The sequence below is a fragment of the Parambassis ranga genome, chromosome 2 (genome assembly GCF_900634625.1).
Source record: "Parambassis ranga chromosome 2, fParRan2.1, whole genome shotgun sequence".
Lineage (NCBI taxonomy): Eukaryota > Metazoa > Chordata > Actinopteri > Ambassidae > Parambassis > Parambassis ranga.
In genome coordinates this window covers 25,254,155-25,268,418 of record NC_041023.1, presented here as the reverse complement: position 1 = coordinate 25,268,418, position 14,264 = coordinate 25,254,155, and the positions used below count along the sequence as shown (strand labels likewise).

General features: G+C 43.6%; 1 protein-coding gene across 6 annotated transcripts in view; it reads right to left on the bottom strand.

Annotated features, from left to right (window-relative positions):
- Nucleotides 1-14,264, bottom strand: part of grip1 (glutamate receptor interacting protein 1) — a 42,475-nt gene that overhangs the window by 16,053 nt on the left and 12,158 nt on the right. For 2 of the 6 annotated variants that reach the window (XM_028399886.1, XM_028399888.1), the window contains exon 1: nucleotides 11,976-12,248. The exons of 2 other annotated variants lie outside the window; for them this stretch is intronic. In XM_028399886.1, coding sequence (XP_028255687.1) covers nucleotides 11,976-12,111 — 136 coding nt within the window. In that variant the 5' untranslated portion in view covers nucleotides 12,112-12,248. Of the gene's footprint in view, nucleotides 1-11,975; nucleotides 12,249-14,264 lie in introns of those variants that run through there. 2 more of the 6 variants (XM_028399887.1, XM_028399889.1) reach the window with 1 other exon arrangement.

Sequence of the window (14,264 nt, the reverse complement as noted above, 5' to 3'; positions counted from 1 at the left end):
TTTAAGTTTTTACCCAGACCCACCCACATAGGTCTGTAACCACATATAAACCATGTTTCCCCACCAAACAGTTAGAACTGATGAAGCTGCTTGGATGAGCAGCGAAACGTCTTCTAGAAAACTCTACAAGTCCAGACGCCTTGCTTCAATCTTCTCTACGTATGATGACCTGGATGACTGAATCTTCATCAACATTCATTGCCTGTTTCTTTAAAACCACCACTACAACTCCCATAATGCATCTGTACTCACCATCATCATCAGACAGTGTGGCGCTTGCACCACAAAAATACATTTCTGAGTAAGCTACACTGCTAGCATGTTAGCATTTAACAAAGCTCTGCAAAATGAGCCGCCTGACTGGTCCACTCATCCGCCCACAGACTGGAACTGCTGCTGTCAACTCCACCGGAGCTCATGAATAAAAAAACTACAGTGAGGGAGAGAGGTGACCTCATCACTACAGCAACCAATCCCTGCGGAGAACACGGTGGTCTCTCCTGTTCTGGACCAATCCCAGCTGTCCACTGGGAGATCCCTTGCTGATGTCATCGCACAGATGAGGCATCTGATGAAGTTTTTTTGCATGGAAAGAAACTATGATGTCATGTGAAGTCATAAAAAGGTATGATCGATCACTGGGTGATTGATCAGGTCGTGAGACAAGTAAAGCTCAGCTTTACAACAACAGGTACAACAACTGACACTAGTATGAGCTTCAGAAGAAGTTAATAAGTTTCAAGTCAAGTATTGATCGCAGCAGTGCAGATATTGATCCTGAATTAATTGTTGAGTTCAGTGTGTTTTATTTCAGCCTCCTCTTGTTCTACTTTATTCACTCTAATCTGCTGTGGGTCTGTTCAGTCTGCTTCCAGCAGCGGAGCTCAGAAACACAATAAAACACACACACAGTCATATTTTTCATCTGTTCTGGGGACACTACATTCATTTACAGTCGTAGAGTCCGGCATGTTTTATTAGTAATACCTGCCGCACACTGAACCCTGAACCAGAGCCCGAGCCTTCATTTTCTGAGACTTTCTTTTTTGCCCACAAAAGGCAGTGAACTCCCCACCATGTGACCGTGTAATGAGATGTTGGTCCCCACAATGTGGGTACTACAAGCATTCACACACACAGACCATAGCTAAGTGAAGATGAAAGCCGAGCCTCCTCCTCCTCCTCCTCCAGATGTAGGACAGCAGCATCTCTCTTGCTGCCTCTATCTACAGTACACTGAATGTACACACACACACACACACACACACACACACACACACACACACTGAGAAATCTTATATAACATGCACATAATCTTAGCTTTTGTTACGGAGCTATAATTGTTCAAACGAGGTCACACATCTGTCAATGTCAAACACGTACAACCAGCAGCTTTAGTGCAAGCAGTGACACCTACAGGCAGGACAGCAGCTAAAAAACAAAAAACGATAAAGCTCAACGTTAAAGAGCACCATCTAGAGAAAGAAACAACTGAAAACACACAAAGGATCACCTACAGCAGGGGTGTCAAAGTCAAATGGACGGAGGGCCAAATAAAACATTTTGCTACAAGTCGAGGGCCGGACTGTCCGAATGTTCATTGAAATCAAAATTTGACCTACTGAAAACCTAACAAATATATTACCATTAGATAAATAAAGCAATATTTTCTTATGACTCTGTGAGTAATTTTTAATTTTCAACAGGCTGGCACAAAAGACAAATATGTCAATACAAAAACACCTCATAACATGAACATTAAATGAACAAAGTGATATTATTCAAGGCACCATCAGCTATATTTTCTCATTTAGCAAAAGTGGGCTGAATTTAAGCAACTTCAAAGAAATAAATAATATCAGCAATTTTCTGCCATTCACTCCAAAAAATATATATATTGCATCGAAATACAATAAAATAAAGTACAAAAATCTATGAACCAGAAACAAGACTTTCTTCAAGGAAAAGTCATATGTGCAGTGAAAACAAATATTATTTAACTTTTAAATTTGAACAGAGTAAAACTCTTAATATGTTATTGCACAGTAATGTTCACTTTTTTGAGGCTGATGATACTTGGTGGTGTCTCATCTTTTGTACAAGCTCATCAATGTTCGGGGTCAGGCACTGAGCTGAGGAAATCCTCAGAACTGAGTGAAGGTGTTCAGCAGTAAGTCGACTTCTGTGTGATGTTTTGTTCAGCTTCATTAAAGAAAAAAGTTGTTCACACAGGTATGTGCTGCCAAACATAGACAATGTTTGAGCAGCCTGGGTGCGCAGCTGGGGCATAGTGTCGGGGAGGAAACGCACAAACTCAGCAGCGCCCACTGCTGCGTATTTTGCCTTCAGCGCATCATTGCATTGTAGTTCGATCAACTCCATTTGGAGGGTTGGCGGTGAGCTTTCTACGTCAATTGCAAATGGATTACTGAGCAGTGCAAACCTGCTTTTTTGTGCTTCAAAGTCCGCAAATCGGTGTCGGAATTCAGCGGCGAGTACACTAATTTTATCAGCAAACTCTGCGCTCGGAAACACACTGGTAGAGAGCTGATCTTTCATGGTCTGACAGCTAGGAAAGTGGCTCAAGTTTTCTTTCCGCATTTGTGCCTCCCATAGAGTCAGTTTGGTTTGAAACGCCTTGACAGTACTGTACATATCAGAGATGACACGACCCCGACCCTGCAGCTGCAGGTTCATTGCATTCAGATGGCTCGTAATGTCACACAGAAAAGTCATTTCACACAAAAACCCTTCGTCTCTGAGTTGTGTTGTGTCTTTTCCTTTGCTGTCCAAGAACAGACAAATCTCCTCACGAAGCTCGAAACATCTGTGCAGCACCTCTCCCTGGCTTAACCACCGCACCTTAGTGTGATAGGGCAAATCACCATGCTCCGCCTCTATGTCGCTCAGAAATGCCTTGAACTGGCAGTGATTTAAACCTTTGCCTCACGCTTGGTACGTCACCGTTGCATTGTGGGAAATGTAGTTTTGGTGCGTACATAATATCTGCGGGCAGCTGGCTGGATCTAATAATACATTAATATCATCACGCGGGCAAAATAAAACCCACTCGCGGGCCAAACATATGTGACCTACAGGCAGCTGGACAACAGCAGTGAATATTACAGGGTGCCACCTACAGGCATGTGATGGAACAGCGGCTAATGTAACAATAATATCTTTAAGATTTAAGAAACCTTTATTAGTCCCACAATGGGGAAATTGCATCGCTTTAATCAGTTGTTTTCTGATCCATCTTTTTGAATGTAAATAAAATATTTTGTCTTTGTAAAACACTATTCTCTTAATTTTATGATTTCTAAAAATAGTTTTTGAAAAAGGATTTTTTTAAAACAGGAAATACGCTTTACTTCCATTTATTGGAGCTGACAGCTGTGGTTCCACGGCCACAAGCTGAAATGTGTGTTCACGTGTATATTTAATCTTTTACTAACGGTTTGAGTGACATTGAGATGTTCCAGTTTTAATTATTATATTTATAGATTGCATAAAAATACTACATCTGTGACCTTTAAGTAAAGTAAATAATTAAAGCAGCAGCTTTGGACCTATTTGTCCTTTGTATGATGCAGTCCCTGAAGTAACACACAGCTGATGAGCTGCTGCTGTAAATGTGTTTTCCTTGACATTTTGTGACTGTTTATTGGCATTTTATGGATCAAGTAAAACTATTGAGAGAAATTATCAATATTTTCAGCTGCTGCTGTGAACTTACAGCCCAAAAACCTAGAAATCCATTAGCACTTTAGCTCTTCCTCTTGTTCCAAATTAGTCAATGGGTTTTTGGTGACACGATTTCTTATAAAACTAGTGATACTTTTCATGACTTACTGACCAGTGGCTGAATGAGACTACAGAAACATCCCCACACTGAGCAGGATGAGAGTGCTGAGCATAGAGGTGGTGATGCTGAAGTCATGTGAATACATTACATCCATCCAACAACTTCAAACTCAATGCTGCAACTACTCATGTCCTGAGTAATACACTAAACAGTGATGCAGATCAGGCACTTGTTAGGCATAGTGAAGGACAGACACACACACATTTAACCAGAGGTATCCATATTGACTGTTTATCCGATGATACAGGTGTTCCATTTCAACTATTGACCATGAGGGGCGACAGCAGGAAAACCTCCACTTCCAACATTTTGTCTCAGTATAACACTATAAATAAAGTTGTTACAGCATCAAAAACACTGACTGACAAACGTCAAGGCAAACACCTGAAGCTTCAGAGGAAATTTTACAAATCAGATCCAGTCATTGTCTCTCTCTCTCTCTTCCATCCTCACTCTCCCCTGAAAACACACACCATGAATATTACATTAATGAAAATAAGATGCTCTCTCTCTGTCTGCTCACACTCACAGGGAAGGTCTCTTATCCAAAGCTACCTGCAGCAATCATGCAGCAAGCATGAATGAATCCATGAGGAGATAATTTACAACACACACACAGGTCATAACAATCAGCTCTCTCTCTCTTTTCAATGTCAGCAGTTTACACCAAACAATGCTCGACCACACATATATGTATGCTGCACAAACAACATGCTTAACCCGCCACACACACACACACACACACACACACACACACTGTCTTTCTCTCTCTTTCTACCAGTGTCCATCTATGTCTCTCTACCTTTGTTCACCCTGCGCAGGATCTGGCAGCGACATTTAAACGACACGGCGATCATGGTGAAGCCGAGCCGAGCGTCGCCTCCCCCCCCAGCGCCATGCAGATGCAGCTGCCGAAAACTACACCACCTCCTCTTCCTCCTCCTCTCTTTTTCCTCGTCTTGAACAAATGATGAGCAAGCTACTCAAACCCAAGCCATCATCATCATCGAGGCGCTTTCTGAGGCTCGGCGAACGAGAGAGAGAGAGAGAGAGAGAGAAATGCTGCAGATGTGAAGCTCCTCGATAAAAGCAGGCAGAGGAGGAGGGGGAGGTAGAGCCTGCGCAGATGGGAGGATGAAGATGAGCGGGAGGGAGTGGGGGGTGATGGAGAGCCAGAGGGAGGAGGGGGAAGGATGGAGGATGCTGGTTTGTAATGTGTGTTTGTGCAGCTGGATGGAGGGAGCAAAGTGGAGATAAACAGAGATAAAAAAGAGGAATGAAAGGAGGGAGACGAGGTTAAAAAAATGATCAAGAAGGAAGGGTGAAGGAAAGGGGAATAAATAAGGAAGTAATACAGAATAAAGAATGAGAGATAGAAATACAAGAAAACAGAAAAAGGAAGGATAGGAGAGGGAGGAAGTGAAAAAACAAGGAACACTGGAAAGGGAGAGAAGGAGATGGAACAAAGGAGGGAAGAAAAGAATAAACCATGTTTTCCCACCAAACAGAACTGATGAAGCTGCTCGAATGAGCAGCGAAACGTCTTCAAGAAAACTCTACAAGTCCAGACGCCTTGCCTCAATCTTCTCAACATATGATGACCTGGATGGCTGAGAATCTTCATCAACACGAGGGAAGAAAAGGGCATAAAAGCCGCTAAAGGTAGAGGAGAAAATTATGACATCATCACTGTGTGCCATCACCACTGTTTGAGCGGTCTAAACTTTACTTACGTCAGGCCTAAGGAGTACAACACGCCTGTAAACTAACCATGGTCTCAACCACTGAGGGTAACTGAGGTTTTTTTTTTACCCAGAATTCATAGTGACATCTTCAAATATCTTACGGAAGTCTGACTGTTGTTTTATCCATCACTGTGAAATTCACTTGCACACTGAAGGTATATTATCCATAATCAATAGGTTCTTATCATAAACATCTGTTTACGTTTTTTTGTTAAAGAGATTAATATAAACCAACATGCTGCCTCAGATTTTATTTACTACTTAGATAACAGCTGGTTGGATCTGTGATCTTATTAGCTGATGATGGAGGGGGCATAGCCTGCAGCAGGTAGTGGTCAGACATGTAGGTCAGTGTTTCAGCAGCAGATTAGAGCGGATTAGTGTCAGCGTGTGTGTGAAGGTATTAACAGTCATATTACCATAACTGCACTAAAATGCAGGTCAGCAGGCTCTCTCTCTCTCTCTCTCTCTCTCTCTCTCTCTCTCACATCAGAGTAAAGTGTTGTTATATAAGTGAGATTTTGTTCTCTGTGTGTTTGTGTGAAAGAGTGAAATCTGTGCTGCCCCCTGCTGGTCACACCGCTCTTCAGCTGTACTCTGAGGCTGTCTCGCCCCCTGCTGGTGACATAACAGCAGCACAGCACACTCCAGCTAAATGCCTGATGCATGAATTCAGACTGACACAGTTCTAAAAAGGAAAATGTGAGTGCACTAATAACAGCAGAACAACAGAAACAACTAGTACCTGTACAGTGATCTGTGATCTGACCCAGCAGGTGAGCTAGTCCAAACCATACAGAAAGAGGGCTCAGAACCAGCCAAAGAAGAAGACACAGTTCTGTTACATTAAACCCAAAACGACTTCCTCCTCTCCTTCCACCTCTCCTTCCTCCTCCTCCCTTTTCCTGCTGCTGCTTTCTGGTTACAGTCACAGAGCTCCGTCATCATGTGCACATCAGAGCTAATAACACAGTATAATGAACTGAAGAAGCCCATCCTGTCAGTGTCAAATCCACACACACACACACACACACACACACACACACACACACGCACACACACACACACACACACACACACGCGCACACACACACACGCGCACACACACACACGCGCACACACACACACACACACACACACACACACGGCTGCAACCGTTACCACGGAAACAAGCTGATGAATAATTGAGGGGAGAGAGCGACCCCGCAACGTACAAAGAGTGTTTCTGAGAGATGAAAGTGTTCTCTCTCTCTCTCTCTTTCTCTCTCTCTCACACACACACACACATTAACAGTTATCAACATAGCTGCTGGCATTTTAAATCATAGTGTAGCACTGACTGTGTGTGTGTGACCAAAGTTTAACACATGGGTTTGAGTTACTGTGACATCTTCTCATGTAAGCACACACACACATGGAGGGTGCTAATAACACTGCTCCAGAGAGGGGAAGAGCAGAGGATGGATGTGAAAACCTTTAATTAGCGCCAACAGTCAGACTGACGGGTTCACATGTGTGAACAGACGGGACGAACCTGCGGTAACATGTAACACACTGAAACCAGGGGCTGAGCTCACCCTGTCCATCAACAGTTTAATAAAGTTCATTCAAACTGCACACCGAGTCACACAGTGGATGTGCTGCTGAGTTCATAAACAAAAACTTCACAGAGACTAAAGATGACTGATGAATCACGTGATGCCTCCAAAAACTGGGCAGAGTGTCCAATCGTAATCCAAAAATATATCATTTTTGTATGTGATGTATGAATGATAACAGCCACTGTGTAACTGCTAGTTTAACTCTAAAGTAAAGAAGTCTTTCAAAATAAAGCTGCCTGCACTCTTTTCAAACCTTTTTTAAAGCATCAGGACACTGTTGCCTAGTTTTTAACATCACAATCCTCTGAACGCACACACAAGACATTCAGCCAGACCACGACACCAAACAGCCGCTGGCTGTGGTACCAGGGTCACCATGGTGATTCTACAGATACAAGACCGCACCAAGACTCATGGGACCTCAGAAGAAGAACAATCATGGAGGATGGACGCTCCCTACTAGCTGCTCTTCATAATAATAACATGTTACTGCATTTGTCATAATATGTTTACAAGGATCAAATATTGCCTAATCCTAAATAAGACTAAATATATGCTCAGTGTCTGATAAAAACATTCTGCTGAGTTGAATCAACACGCAGATTTCTTCCATTAGTTTTTTCCGGCTGCACCAAATAAACTGAGAACTGAGCATATATTTAAATTCCTGTTTCTTAATATGAGAGGAGAAAAAAAAGAGTGTTTGTTCTTTAATTTAAGAGAACTAATTAAACATCACATCAGAATAATGAGGGGGAAAGTGCTGCGGATCCCAAGAGGCCTGCAGATTAATTAAATTGAACTTGTGTGGATTTCTGCTCCACTTTCCGCCACTGTGTGTGTGCGCTCATTGGCTCTGAAGATAATCCAGCCGCCTGCAGACCAGTGCCGACCCAATCCCAGGAAACAGCGCAGGACGTGGGCTGCAGAGCTGGCAAAGTCCAGAGGAGTCTAACACTTTGTGGAAAACAGGTAGGCGGCAAGCAGGGATGGATAACGGCAGCCAAGAACACATGAAAACAAAGATGTTCCTGCTTTTAGCATATTTCCTCACTCAGAAAAAAATGAACGAGGCAGTTCAACCTCCTCTAATGTCTCCATCGTGTTGATCACAGGACCAGTTATACTAATCAACTCCTTATTTAAAGTGTTGATTAGCCAATTTCTTGAATGTCAACAACTTTCTCCTGACAGACGACTGCTGCTGTGAGCCGCGCTGGTCTGAACAGTCACCTCATTAATGTGCAAATGTATGCATCATAATGTTTCAGCATAAAATTAGATCATCGAGGAGGCAGAGAGGAGGCAACGGGCAGCAGAGAGGATGCTCTGCTCACAGCGCGGGTGACATCACATACAGAGGCGGGGCCTAAAGGTACATACAGATGACCCAGCTACGAGCTTAATCAGACAACACAGGTTTAAACTGTGCAGATCTTTCATGATGATTGATGACTTCATATATTAAATTAAGAAACCTTTATTAGTCCCACAATGGGGAAATTGCTTAAGGCAGCCCAGCAAAGAGCGCCATACACCAGTGAGTACACTGGAGGCTATGCAGGTAAGATAAGATAAGATAAGATAAGATAAGATAAGATAAGATAAGATAAGATAAGATAAGATAAAACTTTATTAATCCCGAAGGAAATTCTTGTGCCAGAGGTATTAAGTTACATTAAATGCAGTTAAGTACAGAGTATAAGTGTCACTATAATCCAAAAAGAGTACAGTACGTGGTATGAGCACAATATATGATACATGGATACAATATGGAGATGTAAGGTGCTAAGTAAACATAATATAGGAATGACAGTGATGCCTGACATGATTATCTAGCGCTTCTCCCTACAGAAAGGGGAGGAGTTATACAGTCTGATGGCCACTGGCAGGAAGGACCTCCTGTGGCGTTCTGTGCTGCTCCTCGGTAGTCTCAGTCTACCACTGAATGTGCTCCTGTAGGACAGCAGTGTGTCGTGCAGGGGGTGAGACGTGTTGTTAGGTAAAGGGCCTTGCCCAAGGACACACAACAGTGACTAGAGAGGAGTTGGGATCGAACCACCAACCTTCCGGTTTTACTCTGCTTTAATTATTATCACTAATAAATCCACTTTGACACAGCCTACATACAAGTAAATGTCATAAACTGCAGTTCCTTGAACGGCCACTCGAGGGTGGCTCCAAAACTCAAACTCAAAACTCAAAAGGCAAGCCTCATAGACGTTCATATTTGATTGAGGAAGGAAATGAGAGTAATGTTTTAAACAACCAGTGCAGCACACAGTAACAATTTATAAATGAAGACAACCCCACTCCATTCAGACGCTGACAGTAAAAACTATGGACAGAACTTCCGTGGCGTCACCCGTTTGTTTCTGAAGAGCCGCTTGGAGGCTCGGTGGGAGGCTCCAGGGCGCTCCGACTGCCGCCATGTTGGCAGCGTCACAGTCCGCCAAAACTCCAAATATGAACACAGAGGGGGAGCATGAGCGGAGCTCAGGGGGGCATGCGATCGTGGAAGCAGGAAACAGCAACCGCCTGTCACAAAGCAGCAATGCCCATAATTATGAGTAATTTTAAATCAAAATCATAAATTAAACACAGTGAGTTGTAAAAAAAATTCACCCCTCCCGTACAATTGACACTTGAAGAGAATCTATCATTTAAGACCAGAATGTTTTTTTGTACCAGGCTGTAAACATGTTCATTTCTACTGTGAAGTTGGCCATTTTAAGATGGGAGTCTATGGGAAATGACTCGCATGGGCTTCAAGTCTGAGCCCCGAAGGTTGCTGCTTGTTCAGAACACAAACAATATTTAAAGGATAGCTATTTATCATGTTATGAAGCAGCACACAAACATGAATTCAAATGTGTGTTTTCTGTGGAAAGCTTTAAATTAAAAACAGTAGCTGAGGCCTCAGAGGCCGCAGTACGACAAAGCAAAGGTGAAAAGAGAGACAACACTACTTTAAATCTTCTTTAAATCTGCAAAAACTCAAATGAACATTACAGATCAGTGTGTGAGACTTGATGGGACAAAGCAGGTGAACAGAGCCGAGTCAGATCAAATCAGAGCCGAGATACATCAGTGAAATCACACTAAACAAGACCTGAGGAGTGAGTGTGTGTGTGTGTCTGCGGGTTAGCTGGTCAACCGACCTTAAATTGCTTTCATATACAATCACACGCTGTGCTAAACACACACACAGACACACAGCTAGCGCGGTGTTAGCTTCAAGAAACGCCTCTCAGCAGCTCTGCAGAAAAACAAATAAGAATAAAGTGTCACTTACTAAACATACACACACACTTACACACTGTGGAGGATCAGTAAAATCACACGAGCAGCTTCCTCAGATCCACAGAGATGTTTTTGTTCTCTCACTTAAGCGTAAACAGTTTAAAGTCGTGTGAGGTTTCTCTGGACGCAGACAGAAACAGAAATATTTAATTTATTTTTAGTTTTTACGCAGGCATGAACATCACACCCTGAGTTGTTTAGCCGCTGATTTTTCAGGACCTAAAAGTGCCAGCTGGAGCTCTGTGAGAAGAAGCATGTTTCAAACACCTCTGCCTGCTTTGTCACTTCCTGTCAGCTCGCTGCTGTTTAATTACGAAGAAAGACAAAAACTCTAACAGAGATTCTTCAAACATGTCAAAGAGAACAAACAGAAGAAAAACTACAGACCAGAATAGAATCCAATTTACACAACACAGATAACAACACAGGCTGCGCCTCACATGCTGATTCCTGCTCAGTCCTGATCAGTCCAAACAATCATGATAGATTATTTTTGACCTGACGAGGCCCTGAGCCCCAAATCCTCCTAAAATAACACCGTTGATCATCTCAGTCTGAAACTGTACAGACGTGCGGCACACAAGTCCGACGCAAGCTCCAAATATTCCATAAAACGAGTCAAACATTCTCCACAAAATAAAGAAAATGAGAAAGAAGGGGCTCACACCAACAGCATTCAGTAAAAACCCTGCCCTCCTCAGCAGCAACCAGGAAGCCATGATGGACTCACCTGTGTCACATGACAAACACTCTGTATCTGTCTGACCTGCAGCTGATTTCATACAGGAACACACGGTTTATTCACTGATTTTAAACTCCTTTACTGTGTTATTGTGCACAAAGACATGCCTGAGTTCTTTCTGTTTGTAGCCCTGACTGTGTTGTAGTGAACAATGAGCCCTTGCTGCCTCAACCTGTGAAGACACAACAGAGCTGAAGGAGTAAACTAACAATCAGGCTGGTGTGTGCACTGTAAAAACACACAGCGTTAAACCTGGAATTAGCGTGTGTGTGTGTGTGTTTCCCACATTTTCCACATTCCAGAGTAAAGACTTCCTCCCTTGTTATTACCCACAAACCACCTGGCCTCCTGTCACCTGGATACCTGTGTGCGTGCATGTGTGTGTGGGTGTACTGTAACTGAGCAGTTCCTCGCTAACAACCTTCATCTATAATACAAGACCATACACACACACACACACCTCCTAACCTAAAATTTGCTGCTTCACCTAACAGGGACTGTCTTTATGTCCTCATAAGGAAGGCGAGTCCCCACAGCATGAGCATGTACACAGCTTTATGTCCCCACAATATAAGTAAAACACACACACACTCAGGGCTACTTCATGTGTCATAATCTGGTGATAAGCTCTGCATCATCATCTCTCGCTCACTCTCCCTGCAAGACAATAAAACAAAGCTCCTCTCTCTCTCCAGTGTTTGTCTATGGGACTCACTCACTCAGTAGGTGTGTGTTGTACTTGCTGGTGTAGTAGTAAACGTCTTCGTAGCCTTCCTGGTAATCATCATCCGCCCGGTACCTCCTCCCGCGTCTCCTCCTGCTCAGCAGGCGCAGCAGGGCCAGGAACCGCTCCATTCCCCACCACCAGCACCAGCACCGCTGCACTGGGTCCGAACTGGGCCAAACTGGGCCAGGCTAAGCTAGGAGCTAACGGCTAATAACGACAGGAGATGAGCGCTATTCCACATAGAGAGTGAGATCAGGTTTCCTCCTCGCTTTCTGTTCACTGCACACACACACACACACACCTCTGGATGTCACACACACACTGGCACACATTAGCGAGCATATAACACACACACACTCTCTTAATCACTCACACACTCGCTCGCTCTTTGTATTCTCTCTCCTCTATCTGCAGCCTCCCTCTTCTCCTCTGTTCCCGTCTTCTTTCGGCTGTTGGTGCATCTAGCCAGGCTCAGCCAATCACAGGGCTCATAGCACTCTCTCTCTCTCTCTCTCTCTCTCACACACACACACACACACACACACATTTTGCTCACTTGCCGCTCTAACCCACCACTCCTCCATCTCAGCCCTTTACTGTGTGCCTCCTTTCCTTCATTAGTTCCTTCCTTCCTTTGTTATCTTGTCCTTCCTATTTTCTCTCTCACTCTCTCTATCTATATTTTTTTTCTCTACCTTCCTCCTTCTTCTCCTCCTCCTCCTCATTCACACACTCTTCATTTCAGTGAGGGGGAGGGGAGAGCTCTTCAGGCGTGGAGTCAGTGTGTGTGAATTCCACAGAGTGGTCTGTAATTGTACACTGAGAGGAGGAGAGGAGGATGATGGAGGCAAGTGGGAGGGAAAGAAGGAGAGAAGGTTGAGGAGAGCATATGAAACCAGAAGAGTTAAAAGGGGAAGAGGAGGATGAAAGAAGACATGAAACAATGAGAAGATGATGAAATGAGAGGCAAAGAAACATGGAGAGGAAAGCATAGAGAGGAGAGGTGGAAGGGAGAGGATGCTACAAAGAGAGGAGAGAAAAGGAGACAGAAGGATGAAGGAAGAAGTTTGTACCAACAAGATTCTGTAAAAACCAAACATCCTGCTCTTCTCAGCAACATCCAGGAAGCCATGATGGAGCAGCAGTCACATGACCAACACTCAGAGTATCTTTCTGACCTGCAGCTGATTCCTGCACACAGACATGTCTGAGTTCTCTCTGCTTGTAGCCGTGAGGGTGATGTTTGTGCAGGACATTTGTCCCTATGCTGCCATGACACAGGTGGTTTAATAAAAGATAAATAAAAGATCGCTGAAGCCAACTGCTAACGCTGCACAGACAAAGAGTCTAACAAACGGCTGCCAGTTGTGGAATAACGAACATTTTCTGTTTTCTTTCAGACAGAAAATCCTGCAGACAAAAGACGGAAACAAAGCAGCAAAACTACAGCGATTAGACTGCAGTCACGCCCCAAGCCAACCAATCAGACACAGAGTGGACGATGTGGGTGATGGATGAAGAGTTTCTACCCTCATACTTTTATTCAGATCCTAAAGTTACAAATTCAGCTGTTCTTAGACTCCACTGACGACCCATTACCTCTGGTCCTCTTCCTCCTCTTCATCTGCAGCTGCAGCTTTATTTATGATACACTTTAAAAACAACCAGGTTGACCAAAGTGCTACAACAAATTAAAGAACAGTAGAACTCTTCATCCATTGTGGTAATAAATTCACACTCAGAGTACTAAATGCTGCTCAAAGTGTGTGACGCCGTCCAGTCTGACTCAGAGGTGATGTGCTGAGATAAGACCGCTGCCTGATTAGTGCATCCTCCTCGTTTCCTCTGCAGCCTCTGCGTCTTTTAACCGCCGACACCACACACAAGCTATGAGAGGATGAAGGTGAACGCATGAGGGTATTTAACCAATAACCAGATTTAATTATGATTAAGAAAACCATTATGTGTCCAACAGTAGGGAAATTGTGTTATTGCATCAGCACTGATACAGTAGCAATAATAATAATAATAATCCTGATCACAGCTGAGGCTTTAATAAAGGTCCATATGATTGGTTCATTTCCAGGAGAACATACTGAGCGGACAGATTCCAGGAAGTTAAAAACCTACAAAATAAACCAAGGAATTGTGAAAGAAGACCGTCCACATGCAAAGTAATCACTGCTGACCTGAGCAGCAGGAGCTGGCACTTCACAGGCCCCATGTGTCTGAAGCCATGTGGGCTGTTAATGAGGCTACAAGTGGGTCCCATGTGGTGGAA